At 35.7% G+C, this 22,399-nt stretch overlaps 1 protein-coding gene across 7 annotated transcripts in view; it reads right to left on the bottom strand.

The window, feature by feature from the left end:
• Window positions 1-2,273: 2,273 nt before the first annotated feature.
• PHF20L1 (PHD finger protein 20 like 1) overlaps window positions 2,274-22,399 on the bottom strand; it is a 71,385-nt gene continuing 51,259 nt past the window's right edge. For 6 of the 7 annotated variants that reach the window (XM_063079477.1, XM_063079479.1, XM_063079481.1 and 3 more), the window contains 7 exons: window positions 17,421-17,585; window positions 13,421-13,602; window positions 12,300-12,399; window positions 10,678-10,873; window positions 7,308-7,671; window positions 5,873-6,035; window positions 2,274-4,311 (listed from right to left, as the gene is read on the bottom strand). In XM_063079477.1, coding sequence (XP_062935547.1) covers window positions 4,169-4,311; window positions 5,873-6,035; window positions 7,308-7,671; window positions 10,678-10,873; window positions 12,300-12,399; window positions 13,421-13,602; window positions 17,421-17,585 — 1,313 coding nt within the window. In that variant the 3' untranslated portion in view covers window positions 2,274-4,168. The remainder of the gene's footprint in view (window positions 4,312-5,872; window positions 6,036-7,307; window positions 7,672-10,677; window positions 10,874-12,299; window positions 12,400-13,420; window positions 13,603-17,420; window positions 17,586-22,399) is intronic. The other variant, XM_063079484.1, reaches the window with a different exon arrangement.

Raw genomic sequence — 22,399 nt, 5'->3', positions numbered from 1 at the left:
GTGGACTGCAATTTTTCAAAATCCTTTTAAAGAGCTCACACTAAAAAGACACTCAGAGAGAACTGTTTTAATTAACATACATCATCTATTTCTCCCAGACTCCTCTACCTACAAGTCTCTTTCCTTTCTTTTGCCTCCTTGACTCCTTGTACACTTTAATAACAACTATCTGAATGAAAATGTTTATGTTTTCATTTAGCTTAAATACTATGATCTTAATCATATTACTTCCATATCCACCCCCAGCTTCTTAACTTAATGGCTGGCGCACTGATGACACTCAAGATGTGTACTAAATTTTTAATTTATTTCATAAAAGTTTCTAGGTACATTTTGCTTTATTTAATTCTCAAAACCAGATTCTAAGTTAGGCATTACTCTCATTTTATAGACAAGGAAACCAAAGCTCAGAGAAATTGCACTGCTAGTAAATTGCCAGACTGAAAATTTGTGTATAAGATTGCCAAGTTCATATGCCCGTTCCCCTATACCAAATTATTATTTACTGATGCAGTTCCTCTATAACTTGGTACAATGCAGGATACCATAAGAAGACGTCAATAATGGATTGCTTCTTATAGGAAGAGAAAGGGAAGCTTGAAGGATTGTCTTGGCTTATAGAGACACAACAAACAAGGGAGAATGTTCCAGAAGAGGGAAACGGTATGAAGGCAAGAGATGGAAACAAGCACAGTCCACGTAACAGTAAGGCTATATTTAAATAAGTCTGAGAATTGGTTAGGTAAACTGCAAAAGATTCAGATTACACAGACCTGACATGGTTTGAAACAGGGAATCACTAGACATTTTAGAACAGAATACTGAAATAAGAATAGCTGAAGCACTCACGCTAGAAAATAGCACAGGGTTTGAACCCTGAACCTGCTCCTTATTTTTTATCCAGGATAAGTTTCTAAATGTCTTTAAGCCTCAGCATCCTCATCTTGGAAATGATTGTTCTACCCATCTTACAAAAGAATTAAATTAGATACTTCAGGTAACATGTACAATACCTGGCACTGAGCAGGCATTCATTAAGTGTTAATCCTCTAGGCTGGCAGTTAGGATTTTGATGGATTAGAATTAAGACAAAGTTAGAATTTCTGAGTTCAGCAGCAGTATCTCCATGACATTATTTTATGAAAAATGGTGAGCTTTCAGTGGGATTGAGAAGGAGAAAGATGACATCATCCATTTCGAGGAATCACCACATCTAGTGATGAAATGGATATGAGGCATGACAGCTTTTCAAGCCTGGGCTGTTAGTGTAATGTTAACAGAGACAGTGAAATTCGCAGGAGATTGAGTTCATTGGAGAGGAAATAGTATGCTTCATTTTGAACGTGTGAAATACAAACATCTGGGAAAGTAAGTCAGTGGAAATAAGGTAAGTGTTAGGAAATGGGGCTTTACCTGAAATTATAAGAATAATCAAATTCCTTCAAGGAAAAAGTACATTACTCTTAAGTTTGAAATTAAGTCAGCAGAACCACAAATGAGCATGAGGAAATGCAAATTATATGTATCGGTAACATACAAAGAGGAATCCCTTCCCATCAATGCTCATTCTATTCTGTCTGGGTGGCAAATAGGATGCCGTCTTGTCAAGAAACACTCTCTCCACTTTATTGTTTATATTTAAATATATATACTGATATTTTTAAAGTAAGATTAAAAGGAAAGAAAATCATCACATCTGAGACTTTTCACAAAGGACATACTTCTCAGAAACTAATTCACTCCCTTAAAGGAGAATAGGCTCAGCCTTTTCTCCCAAAGCTTCAACCAACTGTTGACATATAATATATTACATGGATAAGTGCATACGATTTGATAATTTGAAATCTATAAACTTATAGAATTTTAAGGATCTAAATTTAAAAATTCAGACTTCCAATCCATATACGTATAAGCAGAGCAATAATTTTAGTAATCTAGTTATTAATGGATCTTCCAATTTGCTGGCTGTTAACAAAGTAATCTAAGATACCACAAGAACAAATGTGCATTAATTTACTATGTTCACTAGGGACTGAGAAGATTAATGTTATTAGGTACAAAGAGTCTACTGTGAATGTGACAAGAATCTAGGCAACACTACTAGTCATAAGTTAAGGATGCTATTTGCACCATTTCTGAAAAAAAGAATGTCTACAATTTGGCCATGACATGGAAATTATCAGAATGATTATTTTTAAACACAAATGAAAGATACAGTATCAATCTTGAAATGTAGACAGAGGAAATTTACTCCACACATGAAACATAGGCACTATTTTTTACTTTAATATGCAAATTTAAGCAACTACCCCATAATATCACCTTATTTATCAGTAAGATAAAGGCTTTTTATCTTTTATCAGTAAGATCTTTGACAAAGTTAATGTATAACAAGTAAATACACAGGGCTATATTTATGTCTGTTGATCTTTGGCACATTTGTCAAGTTGGAGAATCTCAAAAGGCAATAAAATATTCTGTTTTGCACATTCTTTTAATCTTTACATCAAAAGATAAGGCCGCAAAAAGGCAAGCTGAAATTTTAGAATATGTGGAATAGTTTTAATAAAGAGTTTTACATACAGTACCTTACATATAGAACAGTGTGTTTGCAAATTTAAATAATATCTGAATGTACAGTGGCATGTATTCTTATCAAAGATAAATTCAAGTTTGCTGTCTATCAGTTCTAAAATGCATTTATACAGATCGCTAGAACTGATAAACAGAATGAGGCATAAAATATTCAAGTGTTACATGTCATCAAATAGCCTCCTCTTAACAGTCTTCTATCCTTTTTAAAAAATTTCAAAACCTGTACATACATTTTTAATTTTTAAAAACAGTCTGTTAAAAGGTAACATTTCGTGTTAACCACCAATTTGTATAGTCTATAGTAATAAAACTAGATATGTGTGATATAAATATGTGTAGATTATGTACATATGTACGTTGAGTGTTTGTTTAAAACAAGCATACACACTTACACATACCTGCGTAGGTAGCACTGGGCGCATACAACTCACATGAGTACTGGCAGACATAGGACCTAGGCTCAAATCCAGCAAGAGCTAAGACAGCAACTTAGTTGCCTTTGGTTTCAAAAATTTGTCCATTTGTGATCAAAGCTACAAGTTTTGAGTGCGCATGTATTTTTTAAAAATAAAATTCATCTTCAGAAATGAAGCTTTTCCAGTATTCCACTACTAGCAGTTAAAAAATCCACAGCTACAAATTTCAGATATTTTGTATCTCCTCATCCCAGCTGAGGTTATTTACAATTTTTTTTCTGAAAGCAAACCACCAAGCATACTCAGGATCAAAATGACATTGAAGCCTGAATATAGCCATTCAACTAGTATATGTGACATACAGGTTTTGGATGGACTGATAGCATTATGTAAGACTTGAGGTGGGAAAACTCCCACGATATTTAAAATCCTCTTTCCAGCAGTATCATCATCATTTGGCACATCAGACCCTTCTGCAAGCCAGTTTGCTTTTAATGAGCATAATGCCTGCAATAAATTCCAATTATTTGGTGTTCGTTTTTAAATACATTCATAATGAAGAATTCCACAACTGTTTTCCCCCAAAGTGACACTTCTCCTGTCAGTTTTCTGATTAAGGACATTCATCACCCAAAAAACAGCTCATGATCCTTTAAAAGTTTAAATACCCTAAATTTCCATGCAGCTGGATCAACTGCTGAGAAAACAATTCTTAAAGCAACCTTGTGAACTCTCCAGAATTTAAATTTCCTTTACAATTTTGATTCTGGCCAAATGCTAGTTTATAAATGTGGATCTTTCTACTAAAAACGATATAAATACGCCATATTTCTTTCTACAGGTATCTTGAGCTTCGTGTAAGCACCTATTTAAATATCCCACTAATTCGATTTTCTTATATAGATTATGTGCTACTTCATTGATCCTTGGCATATGATGCATTATCATTTGCAGCTTGCTCATACATTTTATTAATATTAGATTCCTTGATAAGGTCGTTCTTCATTTTTCTTTCCAAGGTGCCATCCTACTGATGTCACAAATCAGTAAATGACCAAACATTACTAAGCTTTTTAATTATCCACTTAGCAGTCGTGGATAATAAAAATGATTCGACTGAAGAAAGCCAAATTCTTTTCATTAAGTTTTCACCGCTGTCATACAGAGCAAAGAGTTGCTATTTGTTGTACTTTGCCCATGTCAATTAGGAGCTGTTTTATGTGGCGTTTAAGTTGGGGCAGTCTTGCGAGAGGATCTGGTGGCTCCAACTCCCCTGTAAAATCAAGCCAGCTTTCCAGAACTAAAATAGAGAAGAGAACAAACAAATTTAAATGAAAACTGGAAGAAGAGTCAGAAAATGGTAAATGAGAAGGTTAGATAGGTGATGGAGGAAAAGGTTCACGTCCCTGTCTTTAGAAGGGTGGTATACGGAAAACATTTCTGAGAGGCTCAGCATCCTTTATATCCCACCCCACAAGAGTTCTAGTCTCTCTTGATAAACTTTATCTGTTATTTTAGATAATTTTTCTCTTTATATAACTAAATTCATTTTGAATGTTTCCTTTTACTTTCTTCTGGAACAGGAAACAATCTGCTGTGCCTGCTCAAGCTTTCTATAAATTTAGACTTAAATCATCTCTACATCATTTGAGACAAAACTTAGCTACTCTAACCACTTTTTAAAAAAAATCCAGATCTTTTTAACAAAAGAAGGTAACAATTTTTCAGTGTCTTTTTCAGTTCTACTATTTTATCATTTTTTTTTTTTAAGACTTTATTTTTTTATTTATTTTATTTTTTTTTAATTTTTTGTCTTTTTTGTGACCGGCACTCAGCCAGTGAGCGCACCGGCCATTCCTATATAGGATCTGAACCCGCGGCGGGAGCATCGCAGGGCGCCACTGGCTGATATCATTCTTTTTTTAAAAAACATACAAGCACAGTAAAATTGTAAGCAGAATGCAATTACATTCTAAATTTTTAAATTAATGTTTCCTTTGCAAATCTACCCTAATGATATGGAATAGTGTCAAGTCAGATTTTCTGTTCTTAAAAGATCTACTCAAAACATTAAACCAACTTTTTAGTTAGCTTATAACTAAATGAAAGATGCTTCTGAAATGGGTTTCCATTTTCTCTCTTCTCAGGGGGAAATAAAAGCAGTAGCAGCTCTGACTTTAGAAAGCAGAGTGGTATCACACATTTTGCAAAATGAAACAAGGGGGAAGGCAGAATACAAACTATGAGGCGAGGAGAAAAAAGGAGTCAGCATAGGAAGAATACTGGATTAGGAATCTGGCAATCTAAGTTACTCAGATATCTCAACTATAAAATGAAGATAATCTTTCTTGCCTTCTCTTCAGAGTTCCTGTCTGATGATAAAATTTAAAAATGTAAGAGAAAACCATTTGAAAATCTGGATGCAAACCTAAGGTTTACATACCTTGTGTTTTTTATTAATTTCACCTAACGAATACTAAACAAAATGCAAAGTATTCAAAATTTTGGCCCCTCATATTTCAGGTCTGCTTAAGTTCCTTATTCTGACATTCAAAGAAAACACAATTCACTGCAACTAATAAATATCCCATAAGTGTTCGATATTGAAGCTGGCAAATGAACAGTATTTAATAAATATCCACCTTTTAAAAAAAAGAACCACCTAAGAAATACCCAGTCATATTGCTTGAGCCTAAAAGACCTCAGATGTGTTAAATACAATGTAAAGGAAGCAATGAAGCTCCATCAGTATGAGGAGCATCTGTAGTTCTCAGCCTGTAATTTAAACACTTTTAAATAGCTTGTTCATATTAACAATAAACACACTATAGTAATTGTACTTCAGTTCGTTCTTAAATTACCATCAACTTCTTTTTCTATGAGGTCCATCCTGCTGGTAACTTCATTCTGCACATTTTCTATGTGTGTAAGGAGATTCAGCTGCCACTGAAGATGTGAGTCTCCTGGGTCTCCAGTGCTCTTTTTATCATTATAAAGAAGTATCGTATTCCCTTCAGTTGGATTCTTCTCCAAAGGACCATTAAAAACAAACAAACAAAACAACAACAACAAAAAACATAAAGAACTAGATGAACAGAATGTCATAAACTGAAGAATATATTAAAACCTCATCACCCATAATGATCAGTGAAATCCAATCTGACTACTAGGATATCTTTAAAGGAAGTGTAGCCCATAATCAAATTACATCTGGTGGTTCTTAAGAGCGGACATGCCCACTACTCTTCACAGTGCCTGGGATAGTGCTACACAAGGGAAAAGTCTTCAATGAAATGTGCTAAATAAATGAAGTCATACATTCTATTATGTAATTATAATGCCAAGCTAATTTAGACCAGCCCCTACCTCAACTGATCTCAACTAGTAACAGAAATACAGTGAGGTCAAAATCAAGAAAGTTGTCAAAGACCAGTACAAAGTCTAATTAACTAAAAAATGGACTTTACTGGTGCAGTTAAATCAATGAGGTGAGGGAAAGGTAAAAATCTTTTAAAAACTTCAAAAGTACAAACTGCTTACCATACAAAATCTGAACTTGGATTTGCTAGAGATAACTAATTTCACATGTGTAATATTAATCTGAAAATAATTTACCACAAATTTCATGAAACATAAGCTTTCCAAATTCTGTTAAGTACTTATTTACAGTGATTACTTGATAAAGAAGCCAGAAAAATTAAAAAAAAAAAAAATTAAAGTGACCTTGCTAATAGAAAATCATTAAAAAATGGTGGCACAACATTTCTAAAATAATTTCGTGAACAAGAATTAAATTTATAGATATTTAATATACAGAGCTGTGAGAATTCAGCTTAACTGCAAAATGGGATTGATGTGCATTTACATATATGCTGAAATTTTAATAAAAGACAATTAGAGTGCCACCTTTTATTTAAAACACATAAAAAAATGAAGACAAATTATTACACCTATATATACTTTCATGTTCTCACACACAGACATTTTTCATTTGGAATACAATGTGGCTCACTATTTTTTGGAGGCGTTGAAGTGTGCTTATAAAATTGAAATTTTTGTTACAGTAACAGTTTACTGAATTACTGTAATTCTGAATTAGGGGATAGGTTAATTGAACGTTCAAATGGCCAGTGTTTTCCTGTAGAGAAAACAAAAAGCAATGTCCTTACCTTAATGAGGTACTTATGACCTTGGAAATAAAAGTAAAACCTGGGAATTCCATACGTTTTATTTTATAAAATTTTCCATTGCTGTCCTATTATATTTTCCAAACAAAGACCAACGAACCAGTTTTACCTTTTCTGGCGCTCCACGTTCTTTCACTAAGTACTGTAAATGGTTTTTATCTCTCGTGTGCAATTCTTGTTCTTCTTCAAAACTACTTATGTCATCATCATCTGAGCTCCCAGGGTCTATGAGAGATTTGCAGTCCTGACCAAAACTTTGTGGCTTTTGATAGCTGTGCTCACTTGTTATGTAAGTCCCTTCTATTTTTAGGGGCAAACGAGGTGATTCTTTATGGTTCTGTACATATTTCTTTTCTTCTAGATTAACCATATCTTGCAGTGTTGTTTTTTTCTCTGCCTCAGCTATTCCTTGATCTTGGTCTTTTCGCTTCCCAGAACAAGCCCAGAGATGGAGGTCAGGATGATGTTTATTCCTTAAAACAAAGTAGGAGGAAAAAAAAAAATCTAGTAACAAGTTCAATATGATAATAAATTTCAGAACCAGGTTAGGAAGAGGTCAGGGACTTAAGACAAAAGTAAAGGTATACTTTAGGTTAATTTCTTCCAGTATCTTATTCATAGTTTGAATTCTCCGTTTTAAAGAAATAATACTCAGAAAAAGCAATAATGAGTTTGATTCTGTTGATAGTTCACATCATTTGATATATGCATCTTTTTCTACTGATTTTTTGTTGTAATTTTTTTCATTGTATGACATGAAAAACTTACATAAGCATATTTTAAAACTTTTATCCAATCAAAACGTGATAAATTCTCATGACAAAAAATGTGACCATAAAAGTATACAAAGTAAAAATCTCCTTCCCCATGGAAATCATAAATAACTGAGATATAATCTTCCAGACTTTTTCTATACACATAAAATTATTTTTAAAATGGATAAGCATATACTTTTTCTTTTTACACAACTGGGACTCATACAATTTGCCTTTTTCACATATAACACATTATGGACACCTTGCCACATCAGTGTATATAGATTTCCTTTTCTCTTACTCTAGTGGTTGAATAGTACTATCTGCACTAGCTGAGTCTAGCTAAATAATTCTCCACTGATAGATGCGTGTGTGTGTATTTTTGCTCACAAATAGGATTATTTCAATCAGATAAATTCCTAGATATGGAATTGCTGGATAACATATACACATTTTATTTTGACAGTGTTCTCCAAGAGGCTGTACTAATTACACTCTCACGAATAGTCTATGATAATGCCTATTCAACCCTATCTTCACTACATATGTGAACATGATATTGTGCAGTTAATTCTGTAGTAATTAAAATTTTGCAATAAGTAAAACAGGAATCCATTCATTAGAGGTAAAGTGAAAGAAGGACATTAGGGAGGCATAAACCTTTCAAAAGGTTCAATAATATTTGTGAATTAATAATATCTATATTAGATGAACACTAGGAATCAAATGAGTTTTCTTCTAATAATACACAAGTATTGTTTTTAAAATTATAAATTTTATCTTTCGGATCCCTAAAACTTGAATATCTAGAAAATACTAAAACTCACAATCAATTAAAAAGCATAATAGAAAGAAAGCTAGCTTCGTAGTCCAATAGTTCAAGGGGTTGAATCCTGCTGTGCCACTGAGGAGACTGGACAAGTTACATAACCTGTCTTTGACTACCCATCTATAAAATGAAGATCTATTTTTCAGTCTTATTGTAAGTATTAAATATCTCATGAAAGCACCAACTTCTGGCATGCAGTAGACTTTCAGTAAATAGTAGATAATAATAATCAACACTATTATTGTTAGAAATATTAACAGAAATAGGGCTTATAGACATATGAGACAGAAATGGTCCAGTTAAAATCCTTAGCAAAATTATGAATGAAGAGAAATTCATATTGATACCAAGAAGGAAAACCAGGTTTGAATAATTACCTGGAAAACTAGACTTGAATAAATTAGTCCCTATCTCAAGTCTTAGCATTTACATTTTATAATGTATGGCCTTTTTATAAAGAAATCTATACTCAGGTTTATGACACACAACTGAAGCAAATTTCAGTTAACAAACGGTTACTGAATACTTACCCCCTACACTATGCACTAGGGATAAAATGATTAATAAGACACAAGCCCTACCTTAAAGAAACCCACGGGTTTGAAGGGGAGACAGATATTAAAAAATTATGTGCACCAAAGTGCACACCAGTGTGTATGAAGTTTGCCAAGAAGTGCATGGCCAATCCTAGTGGGGCAGGTAATGATGAAAAGGCATCTGCTAGGGGGGACCAGTGGCAGAAGGTGATTCTGGGTATGAGTAAAGGCCTGGAGCTCTGAAAAAGCATGCTTCATTCAGGGATTATGGTTTGGTGCAGATAGAACATTTGGGGGGAAAAAACTTAGGAGAGGAAAGACATGGCAACAAAATGGTAGACATAATATGTATCACATAATATATATCATGGAAGGACTCAGAATGCATGCTGTAGAGCTCAGACTTGGTTCACTGAGCCACAGGAAGACACTATGATAAATTAAGCTAAAAAGAAACAAGCTCATGTTTATCTTTTATTAAGGTCATGTTGGCAAGATTATGTAGGATGAACTGAAAGGGTATGGACTAGAGCCACAGAGAATTAAAAGGTATGGCAATTGTCCATGTGAAATATAACAGACTAGCTGAGACAGAAGTGAAGAGAGAGAAATGGACTGAACAATGATCAGGAATTACAAAGGTAAGATGTGGGAGACACAGGGACGGGGATGGAAGGAAGAGAAGGGACAAGTTTCTGGCTGAGTGAAGTTGAATCCAAATGAAATCTTGGGAAGAATCAATGAATTATCATATTTTTATATAAAATATGGTTTTTTGTTTGTTTATTCTATTCTTTTAAGAAGATTCTAGCAGGCATTAGAAAGGGCTGAAAACAAGGACTTGAAGAACATTCTGATACATTATTTAGAGAGGCTCAGGTTCTTTTTTTTTTTTAAAGGGAAAATTGGGATGACTAAAACACATTTTGGGCACAGCAGAGAGGTGGACTCCATGATCTGTCAGCTCCCTTCATCCCCTCTAAATCAACCTTAATGTAATTTAAAAAATTCTCACCCTGCCTAGAATCTATTTCATCTTGACAGAATTCCCAAAGGAGGACACAAGATATAACATTTACCACAGCAACTGCACTTAATTTTGTGTACATGGTGAGCACACAAATCAGTGAGATGGGGACTAAAATTTGTTAAAATGCTAGATGCTATATCTATCTTTAACCGTGCTTACCTATTCTAGAACAATAGGCAAGCAGCAGCTAGTGATCCAAAATTAGACTTTATTTAATTACCTATTCTCTCTTCCAAACTGCTACTGTGGACCTTCAAAAGGCCAACTGTGTTCACTTCAATTAAATTGTACACTAAAGTGTGACCCTCCCTTTGCCACCCCTCACTTACTTTAGTATTCCGATCTTCAGCTGTAACCCATGTAGTACTTCTGCAACACCATAGACATCAGCAAGCAGATGATGTGTGGAAACTATTTTTTTGGCATTGAGATGAGAATAATTTTCTTTTAAAAATGATAACCCGCACATTCTCCCATTATTCAACCAATCCTTATCGTAACGGTATTTTGCACTCCACCTCTGACCTGTAGATGAAGTTGACATTAAAGTCACAAAGGATTCCACTTATTTAGATTTCCCTTCAACTGCTACCTATGTCACCTGTTAAGCAAGGCAAGCTCTAGCACTAAGCAAGAGCAGGCTCAAAATAAAAGAAGGTGTTTTGAAGAACTGGTGCTGGGAGAGTTCCTCCACACCTTCAGCGTTCCTGCCCACCAAGGAGAAGAAACTCCATTAAGGATGTGGTCAGTGGCAGAGGACACCTGCAAAAGGAACCTTGAGTGTATTGCTTTTCATTTTTATGTAGCAGTCATCTGTCCTCTAAAAAGGTTAAAAGGGCTGAATGGAAATTAAGCAGGGGTCTTCTGTCTCTCACTAACTTTTGTTTTGAACTGGATGAAAGAGTTCTGGTTGAGTGAGGACAGACTCTTCCCCTATGTCTGTGATCTCACAGCATCCTATATAATCCTATATCCTCCATGTTAATACAAATTAGATCCTCCTACAATTGGAGGCTTTCATATCTGTGTCCCTCCTATACTACAAGACAGCTGAAGATATGGTATGAATCAATCATCTTAGCACAGGATCTGGCAAATAGAAGTCATCCAATAAATGCTGCTGAATGAATGAATAACAAATGCCTACATTTGTTACTGAATGAATACAATGAATAAAAAATGCCTGTAATAAATGCTGGTGGATAAATAAACAAATGTCTGCATTCATATAGGTCTGAATATTTCTCTTGCCCCTTACTGTGACTTTTTTCTTTTCTTTTTTTGATAGGCATGAGAACAATTCACTTGCCTTTTGTTTGAGAATACCTAATTATTTTCTGCCTTGGAGGCTGAAATTGTATTCAATATGAAAAACATGCTACTCAAAGACCCTCTAGCATGGAGGAAGGCACTAAGTAGAAAGCCATGGACTGGCAGTCAAAAGGCACAGGTTTCACCTCAGTCTGACACATCTAGTGCTATTCCTTTGCACCAGGCATGAAACTTTCGGTACCGTAGTCACTTCATTTGTAAGATAAAGGGATCACAGGCAATGATCTGAAACCCAGCTGCTCTACAATGACCTGGCTATGCAGCACTAGCACGTTAGGAGGAGTACAAGTTCAGAATGCTGGTCCATTCAAATCACTATAATGAAGCCTCACCAGAAATCAATGCATAGGAATAGACAAAAGCTAATTCTTCTCCAGGAAAAGCCATACTTCTGCCCTTCCAGCAAGGTAGTAATTTTGTTGATAAATTTGTGCTAATGTATTTGCCTAAGTAATTAATATAGAAAATAAAACTATACCATTAAAAAAATTTTAATTTTAATGTGGAAGTAGAGTTTAATAAACCAAGAAGTAACAGCATTTTATATAGCTGATACACTCGGGAATAGGTGAGAAGATACTTAGGCATCCTGCCCTCAGCCCAGTGAAGCAAGCCTTACCGGGAGGGTCTCGGCAGACGTAGCAGATGTACTGCTCGGGAATGCTCTCCTCCAGCAGCCCCATGCACACGCTATGCTGCCAGCACAGGCACTCTTCACACTGCCGGAAAACAGAAGAGTGCTTATTGTCAGCAGCTACACATTAGAAGGAAGGACAAATGCCCTTCCTTTCAATTAACTGGCTTGGTTTCTTGCTGCCACTACCAGTTCAATTCTTATTCCAGGTAAAAAAAAGAAAGTCAAAATTTAAGGTGAATTTTATCTTTGGAATAGCAAACTATTTAAAGAAGTTCCTTTTGTTGCACCAATTAAAATGTGCTTTGATAAATTACTTAAATCATAAAAAGTCATAATTTCACTCATTCAGTGCCATTGATTTTTACGCAATCACATCCTTAAAACTCTTAAAACTAGCTTAAAAATGAGATTTTTTTTTTTTAAAGCAAGTTTATAGTAGTGCCTTCAGCAATGACCCCTTAAAATACTACTTGTGTTGTGAAGCTATAAATTTATAGTTCTCTTACTTGAAAAAAACCACTGAAAAGGGGGAGAAATAGAGGTGATTATTCTTTTTTCATTCCTATAACTAACATTTCCAAATCTTCCATATATCATCACAAAATATAAGTTTATGCTTCCTTTTTTCTTAAAGATATCCTACCTACAGGGAGAAGTTGTTAACCCTTGTAACAAAGTCTTCCTTTCTTCTTTGAGAATACTGGAAACTTTTAAGTTTCCATTTCTTCCTACTGTAGGCTGACTGTTAATTATTAAACAACATAGATTCAGACCTGTAAGAAAAGGATTGCTGTGGTCTACCCTTCAATGTGAAAGGGCAGACCCACCCCTATGGCTCTTAAAAAGAGTTTCAGCTTGAAGACCTTAGAAAAGGGAGAGTGACTTAAAATAATAAAATTGTCTACTTCACTTGGTGAAGAGATTTCCTAATCATTATTACTACTGGTATTTTAAATATAACAAAAAGTTAAAAACCTCTATCTTCAGTAAGATGGTTAATCAAAACAGAAACACTCTGATGTACTTGCTGAGCACCTAAAATAATTAATTCACTGCAGTAGGGAAGATAAGTTTAACACCTCTGAATCACTGAATTCAATTACCTGGATCATGAAGCCATTCTCCTCATCCATTTCACAAATACATCGCACAATTTCATTAAGAGCATCATCTTCGTCCTGAGATTCCTCAAAATTGGTTGAATCGAAGTCCTGATTGTATTCATCCCCACTCAGAAGCAAACTCTCTGTTGAAGAATCATCTAGGAATTCCACGTCTGATAAGTCTAGAATATACATAAAAAGTATACTCAGCACATTTTTTCCCACTTACATGTCATTTTCCAAAAGAAAGGAGCCATGGGAAGTGATTACAAGTTATGAAGCATTTAAAAATGGGGGGGAGGGGACAAACAAGTGGGAATAGAGTACTTATCTCTGGATGAAGAAACATGATATTTGGAAGTTTAGGTAATTATGACTGCTGTACATCTTAAGATATACAGTACTATAAGTAACTCAAAGTAGCCCCTAGTCTTCATCCTTACGGAGGTTATGGCTAAGCCTGATATTAATAATCTAAATTTGCATAGATTCCATACACTTTCACAAACATTATCCCTTTTGATCCTCATAAAAATCATGACTTGTAAAGAGAACAGGTTTTATTATTTATACTACAGAGATAACTTCAGAGAGGTTAGGAAGCTTGCCTAGGGCCTGATACCAATAATACTATTATTAACAATATCTGTAGCATCAACTACCATTGTAGTTAATATACACCAGGAACTATATTAGGCACTTAAAATATAAGATCTATAACTTGCATGAGTAATGCAGCCAGGGAGTGGTAAAGCTGACTGGACACTAGGACTGCCTGAATCCCAAGTCTATGTTCTTAATCATTTCACCAGTTTCTTAAACTGAGATCATGAGTTCCCCAAGAAATTTTTTTTAATTTATTAATTTCATTTTGATAAAAACTTTAAAAATTAATAAGCATATTCTAGAAACTAGACTATATAAATGACAACTACATAGATCTCAACTTAAATGCAAGGTTTTAGTTTTGTGTAGATGTCAAAGCCTACCATTTTGCTTAAGCTACTGAGAAAAAATATTGAGTCAAACATAAGGGAATCTTTATTTACGACAAAGGGAAAGGAATGATGATGGGACACAATAGAAAGTTTTGCAGTAGTGTGGACGGAGAAATGTTGGGAAAACTGGGTCACCACAAGATACATAACGTTGCTGCGAGCTCCTAAAACAGAGGCTAAGCAGCAGAGCACTTGAATGACAGAGGGGTTTCCTTCCTACCTCACCATCCAATCCTCTAGTCACATTATGAGTTATCCCTTCACCTGCTTCTCATTTATCTCCCCTTTTTAGAATGCCAGACTCCCTGAGAACAAGCGCTTTGCATTGTCATTGAACGCTACATCCTCCAGTTCTTAGAAAGGCCTGATACATACATATGTGTGTGTGTGTGTATATATATATATATATATATAAATATATAAATGTAGCAGCCACTTCAGAGTGTTTGTGGAAGAGGTAAGAAGGAGGTCCATATAGACAGAAAATTTTCTCTTTAGACTTAATAAGACCGGATGAAATTGGCTAGATTCAAACTTAAAAAATCACACTATTTATACTGTAAATATTTCACATGACTTAGTGTTTCTTCTATCAGCTTCTAATCTTGCTCACTTTTTTCTGACTCAATGTTTCGTTTTTAATTTATTAAAGTTAATGTTTTATAGAAAAATAAATAAATGTTTTCTTTGGTTTCTTAGGACATCTGAAACAAAGTAAGGTTAATAGAAATGAGATAATGGTAGAGAAATACCTGAAAACATTCAAGGAGCAAGAAATAAATCAATTAGATATAGAAAATCTAATATTAACAATATGACTAGTTTTAAGAACCTAAAGAGGAAAACTTCAGCTATTCCTTAATCTTCCTGGCTCAAATCCAAAATTAGTATTTTCTCTTGGGCTTTTCTGAATACAAGTTCTTATTTCAAAATGGCAGACTTGAACACAGATAAACAGTTTCAAATACTGTTGCAGCATATATATGGTAGTGAATGAAATATGGTAATGAATACAGTTAATAATGAATTTAATTAAAAAGTATATTGTTAAAAGCAATTAGTGTATATCTAACATATACATGCATGGCCAAAATTACCAGGTTTTATGGTGTCAGCATGCAAATTTAACATATTGTGCAGAAAATCCAGCTTGAGTAACGAACTCCCAAGCACTAAACATATTATTGGTTGAATTCTGGGGGTTGAGTAAATGGGTCACTGGGTTGAAAATTATATAAGAAAAACAAATAAAAGTTCCCTCTTAACTAGCCACATGAACAATGGCTCTGAGTGTCCCCAAGAACACCTGCTTCCTTCCAACTGTTACCCCTTGAATTATCTTGCTGTTTCCCCAAGATTGTACTCTCCAAGTGTGGTACCCAGATCAGCAATGTTATCATTACCTGGGAACTTGATAGAAATCAGAAATTCTGAGGTATTTTCACAAGCTCTCCAGGTGGATCTGACACATGCTAAAATTTGAGAACCTCTGACCTAATAAAACCTCTGACCCTTACTAACATTCCTTTTTTCTCCTAGCTCAGTGCTGGATCACGTGAAGGGCCAGAGCAGAGACAAGGAGAATTTAGGGTGTCATCTGTGACTCACGTGTTCTTGTTCCCGCACCACTGCTAGCCCAGATATAAAACCCTGCTCTCTATCACTACATCACTCCATCTAGCAAGAGACAATCTTCAAATCTTGATGGCTCACAGTATGGGTGTTCTTATGTGATTTTCAACTCCTGCTGCTCCACAGAATCACCCAGAAGCTATATCTTGCCAGGATCCTCCCAGAAATCTCATTTAATTGTGCGCTGTGGTAGGATCCAGGATCAGCAATGATTACAATGCACACCTGGGGTTAAGAACCACTGGACCAAATGGGAAAAAGAGGACGTGTGTTTGTTGGAAAAGAGAGGGGGTGACTTTGTCTTAATCCTCTCCCCCCATGGTAAATTTTTTAAAATTAAAATCTCAAAAGTGTTGTGTGCTTATATCAGGGTAAAGAGAAGAAAATGTTTTCCACAGAGAGCCAGGAAAGAGTTGGGCATGGAAAAGAGTAGGTAGTAACAGTGCAAAAGAAAACATATAACCTAACATCTACCATCTAGGGTGCTCAGAAGAAAGGAAAAGACAGGAAATGACCTCACCCATAAGAACCCCTGGGTTTTACCTAAGATGAAGACCTCACCCCTTATTCCTCATTCCCTGACTCTGGTCCCTACTGTGTTGGAATTCTACTCTTAAGCCACTGCCACCAGTGTCAACAGATAGGAAATTCCTCCTACTGCTTATAATATTAAAAGGTAGGTAAGAATCCTTGCTACCTTCCACTGTCAGGACTGGACGTGCAGGAAAATCTGGCAGATTCCAACTATGGTGTTCTTTTCATCCCTGACATGGCCTTCTGTCTACCCGAGAGTGCTTAATTACTAATTGTAGTTAAATCACTGACCTGACTACATTCCCAGACCTTTGGTTACGGATGTATCTGTGACCATGGATTCAAAGTGCATTTTTAAGGCTATGATAAATATTTGGTAGACAAAGCATTATCTTTGGAATTAAGATAGCCCTTGGTTTGCATTTTAATTCTAACACTAACTAGCCCCAAAAGGTACTTAACCTATAAGTCCCTGCTTACTTAGCTATAAAATGTGGATAACAATACCTACTCTAAGTTGGTGGTGAAGAATATGAAAATCTATGTAAAACATGTATTGAAGACCAGTATATAGTAGACATTAATACTAGTTTCCTTACCATCTCTCTCAATTTCAAAGCCAATTTTTCTTTACGTAAATGAAGTATAAAGCCAATTTTACTTATATAAATTAAAAATTAGTAGCTCAAATTTCTAATATTGAGATTTTTATATTAGTTTATGTAACAACTTTTTAAATTGTGCGCCCTTCTCAAAAAAGGAATTCAACAAAGTACGTTTTACTCCACATTTAGGAATCTTAAGTCTTATTTTAACCATTACACGGTTACACATACTTTCACCACTAAGATCAACAGACAGAATTGCCCTTGGGTACTGATAGGTTGTAGTTTTCTCCGTAAACATGCTTCGCGGAGCCAGAGAACTCCCAGAAGATCGAGTTAGTGGAGAAGAGCACCTTTCCAAAAATTCTAGGGGACTGTCTTCATAGTCTGAATAGTCTGCAACATAAGATACATAAAGAAATATTAATGAAGTGTCAGGTAATCAAGAAGTGTCACTATAAAATTAATGAGAAAGTCATGTTTCACGAAACATAAAATAATCATGCCACCACTTTCTCTTCTCATCCAGAAACAGCTAGATCATTATGTATTTGATAAATTGGGCTTGGCAAGAACACTTGGGAAATAAATATTTCCCAGATAGTATATATACAGTAGGATCACCAGTTTCTAACTGGTATCAGTAAACCCTTCTGAAGTAGTCCAGAAGTGAAAAAGGATTATTTCTATATTTTATCTCCATTATAATCAAAACTACGTCTGCAGTAAGATGTGCAAGACGGAAATTAACCTTTTCTTGCAATTTGTAAAGAGGTTCTCCTAATGCACACTGATTATTATAGTGTTATTTTGATCAATAAATCCTTCAAGCAAAAAACCTCTGAAGGAAATTAACTGGTCCTGGAAGACATCTGTCAACATTCTGTTCTTCTCAGCTTGGGATGAGTCACACAGATGGAGACAAGCAAAGAAACCACCTGCGGTTGATGGGACAGTGTGGTGTGGCGAGGGAAGGAAGACCAGGGGAGGTGTGGCTCCAGGCACACAAGAAGGCTCAGAAGCCAGGAGCATATGACACATCTGACACACAGTAATGCTGTGGCTGGAGCACAGTGAGTGAAGGAGATATGAAATGAGGCTAAAGTAATAGGAGCCAGATCAGGTTAAAGGTTTGTTTTTTTTTATTATTATTAAGTTTTAGCCTAATGCAATAAAAAGCCATTCAAAGGCTGTGAGGGGGAGCAGGATGTGACGTACGCCAATTCCATTTTTAAAAGATCACTCTACTGGGGAATGGATGGAGTGCAGAAAGGCACACAGAGGAGTGGGGAGACAGTGTAGAAGCTACTGCAGCAGTCCAGGCAAGAGACACTGGTGGCTTGGACTGGGATGATGGCAGCTCAGGGGCAGATGTAGAGGAAGGTGCAGTGATGTTATCAAGTAGAGGCAGAGAATGCAGATGGCATCATCAAGACTGATTTCCAGGTTTCTCCTTGAGCAACTAGGTGATGAAAGTGGGTGTGAGATGGGGCTGAAGAGTAAGTGGGAGGCAGAGAAACCAGAGAAGAAATATGAGTTCAGAGGGCTTTGTAACGGGAGATCCTACACATCACCTGCATGAAACTAAAGATGAGGGTCTGGAAGGGTGTTGGGGGAGCAGGTGGATGGCAATAGGTGGCAAAGCCAGGAGTTTAAGAATAGAAAAACAGATATTTCCTCCATTTTAACAGAGGCAAAAAAGATGAATACATTCAGATAAGGAGGAGATGTGGTGGACAGAAGTTGAGCAAGTTCCCACCTGATGGTGTCTATTTCCTCAACTGAGTGTAAGGAAAAGGATATCAATTGAGGCAGTTTAGGGAATAAATAAGAGGTAGAAAAGAATGGAAAAAGCAGAGGAAAGGCAGAGAGTGGAAAAGCAAGTTTGCATGAAAAGAGTAGTAATAACACTAGTCTGTACTGAGTATCCATTTGAAGTTGGGGTTTGCGGTAGGCAAAGTAACGGCCCCCCTGAACATGTCTATGTTCTAATCCCTGCAATCTGTGACTACATTAAGTTACATGGCAAAGGGAAATTAAGGTTGCCGATGGAATTAAGGTTCCTAATCAGTTGACCTTAAATAGGGAGAGTATCCTGGATTATGTGAATGGGGCCAATGTAATCACAAGCATCCTTAACAGTGAAAGAGGGAGGCAGAAAAGTCAGTGTCAGAGAGAAGTAGTCAAGCAACTTGACTGGCCACTGCTGGCTTTGAAGGTGGGACGGGGACAGGCGCCAAGAAATGAGGTGGTCTCTGGAAGGTAGAAAATGCAAGAATATGGAGTGTCCCGTAGAGCCTCCAGAACAGAATGCAGCCCTGTTGATACCCTGATTTTAGGCGCGTGCGACCCATTTTGGACTTCTGATCTCTAGAATGTTAAGATAATAAGTATGAATTGTTTTAAGTCACTCATATGTAGTAATTTCTGACAGCACGGGAAACGTATAAAATAGTCATCATAAATACTGTAGCATAGCCAATACTGACTGAGGTCTCTCTATGTGACAACAAATTTTAAATACTTTATGTTTATTAACTCTTAATCCTCACAGCCATCCAACAAGGGAATTCAACTGCTAGTGCTACTTTACAAATAAAAGAACTGAAGCAGAACAAGTTAAGTAAGTTGCCCCTGGATATACAGCTATCAGTAGCAAAGCCAACATTCAAAACCAGACAGTCTGACTACAAAAGCCTCACTATTAACCAACAAGCAATTTCAATGGCTTTTGATATTGAAGGTGTACACAAACTGCAAAGCTTGTTAAAACCCAGTCTCCTGGGCCTCACCTTCAGCATGGGAAGATTCCCAGATGTTGCTGATATTGTCAGACTACAGAACAATCTTTGAGCAGCACTGGGTTATTCTGCCTCTCGTGGCCTCACGGTAATGGCAGTTTGCCCAACACCATGTCATTTAAACACACGCATGGAAAGGGCATTATTAAATGCTAGGTACCGTGTCAAGTACTTTACAATGATTACCTTATTTCATCCTAATATTAAACATATGTAGTAGAGACTATCACTACCATTTTAGAAGCGAGGGAATTGAGACTGAGAGAGGCAAATAATCTGCCAAAGGTCTCCCAGCTATAAGTGTGAGGACCAGGATTTGAACTCCTTTGCAAAACCTCCACAGCTGCCCTGTTATTGACTACATTCCATATTGCCCTCTCGGCAAAAGTACAAGTATAAGTAGAGTAGGATTGTAAAAATAATGAAAGAAATATCAGTTTGGTGCTAAAAATAAGACATGGCTGACATTTAATCTATGTTATATTAACAAATGAATAAAATTTCTTCACATTTTACACCCTACCAGTATTCCAAACTCCAATTCTCCCTGGCTGTGATGAATAAAAGCCTACCATTATGTTTCAAGGTTTAGATCAGAAGTAATCTCCTACATAAAGCACTTTCCTTGATCACTCCAGCTTTTATAAATTTAAACAGATTTCCTTTGTACCACTGTTGCCACATATACCATACCTTCCTGGTACATATTTATGTACACTTCTTATCACTCTTACTATATACTTTAATGTTTACTTGAAGCTCCTTAAAGAGAATCTTTGCTTTTACTATACAATGGTTTGGATTCTCTTTGCATTTCTATCTCTAATTCTTTTTAGTCTCTCCATGCCTTCAGTTTCCTCACATTTAAAGACACATGAAAGACAGAGATGAAGTAAGTTGCTCAAAGTAACAAAGCTACGAACTGACAAAGATGTCACCATTAAATCCCAACATGGCAACTTCTCATATACAGAGACTGACCACAACGTTAGTTTTAGACCTTGCAAACTAATGCTAGTAAGCAAAACATAAGTTAATCCACTACTACTTGGAATAATTGAAAAAAAGTACTTAACTAAATTACTACTTTTCATAACTTCATTTAAAATAACAGATAAAGATAGGAACTTACTATACCCACAAAGACGAGTAAAAACTTGTTAAGGGAAGAATACACAGCCTGGTAAACAATCTTTAAGGTTCAGGAGGTGAAATTAAAAACACAGCATGGTGATAAAGTTAAAAGTTCAGACTCCAAAGCCAGACTGCCTGAGATTGAATCTTCTTTTCACCACTTGCTAGCAACGTAAGTTGGACACTCTCTTTATCTCCCTGGTGTAGCTTACTGTTTGTAAAATGAGAACAACCGGCCCTACTGTAAAGGGTTAACATGAGGATGAAATGAACTGATATACATATAAAATGCTTAGACAGTGTCTGGACACATAATAAGTACCAGTAGGATATGCAAACTAACATTGAATGGTGAATAAAAGAATTTTTTAAACTCCCTGGTGGTGCTAATTATATACTAAAAGACATACTACAGTAGGAAACTCAGAGTAATAATGTGAATTCTTCAACATTAAGATGCCTTTAAAATTTTAAAGTTATTTAAAACTTCCTATTTTCCACTTAAAGGCCATTCTTCTAATTTAATCATCTGGGAAAAAGTGTCACCTTCAAGATAAATGTAAATAGCCCTGAATAAACTCTTCTCAAATGCAATAATTAATTACAAAGATGCTGGTGATTACCAGACTCAACACCTGCTGTTTATAAATAGCAATGCTTCTGTGCATCTTCAGTATTTACCAAGACTCTATTTGCAAAGTTAAGATTTTCATTTACAGGCCTGATTTTAAAATGTATACAAAGATGTAAGGTCCTTTTCTTTTTCATTAAAAAAAAAAAAAAATACACACACACACACACACACACACACACACACATATAAACACTTAAAGTATTATTTTTTTAAATGGCTCTTTGTGGCCGATTGAAATTCTAAGGTGCAAGTTTTCTTTGCAATTGTTTCTATTTATCCTAATCACTCTTCTTTCTCTCAAGTTACCACTTACTGCATTGTAATAAGCTTTCTCTAGCCCTCATTTTGCTACAAAGTGTGGTCCCCTTCTTATTTTATTTTTTATCATTTCTTCACTGTTATCTCTTTCTTCACTTTCATAGGTATTTTAGCATATAAGATTCTGTGTCTGCTACTAAATACTGGAACAGACCTCAGTTCACTGATGTGGGTGGCATAAGTTGACTTCAATGGCTGGCTGTTCCTGCACTGACAATTGGGTGTCTAGTTTATTGGCATAAAGTTGTTTATATGATCTTCTTTATAATATCTGGAGCATCTATAGTATATATTTTTTATCCCTAATATTGTTTATTTGTGTA

This window comes from Cynocephalus volans, chromosome 15 (genome assembly GCF_027409185.1).
Source record: "Cynocephalus volans isolate mCynVol1 chromosome 15, mCynVol1.pri, whole genome shotgun sequence".
NCBI lineage: Eukaryota > Metazoa > Chordata > Mammalia > Dermoptera > Cynocephalidae > Cynocephalus > Cynocephalus volans.
This window is presented reverse-complemented; position numbering and strand designations above follow the sequence as displayed.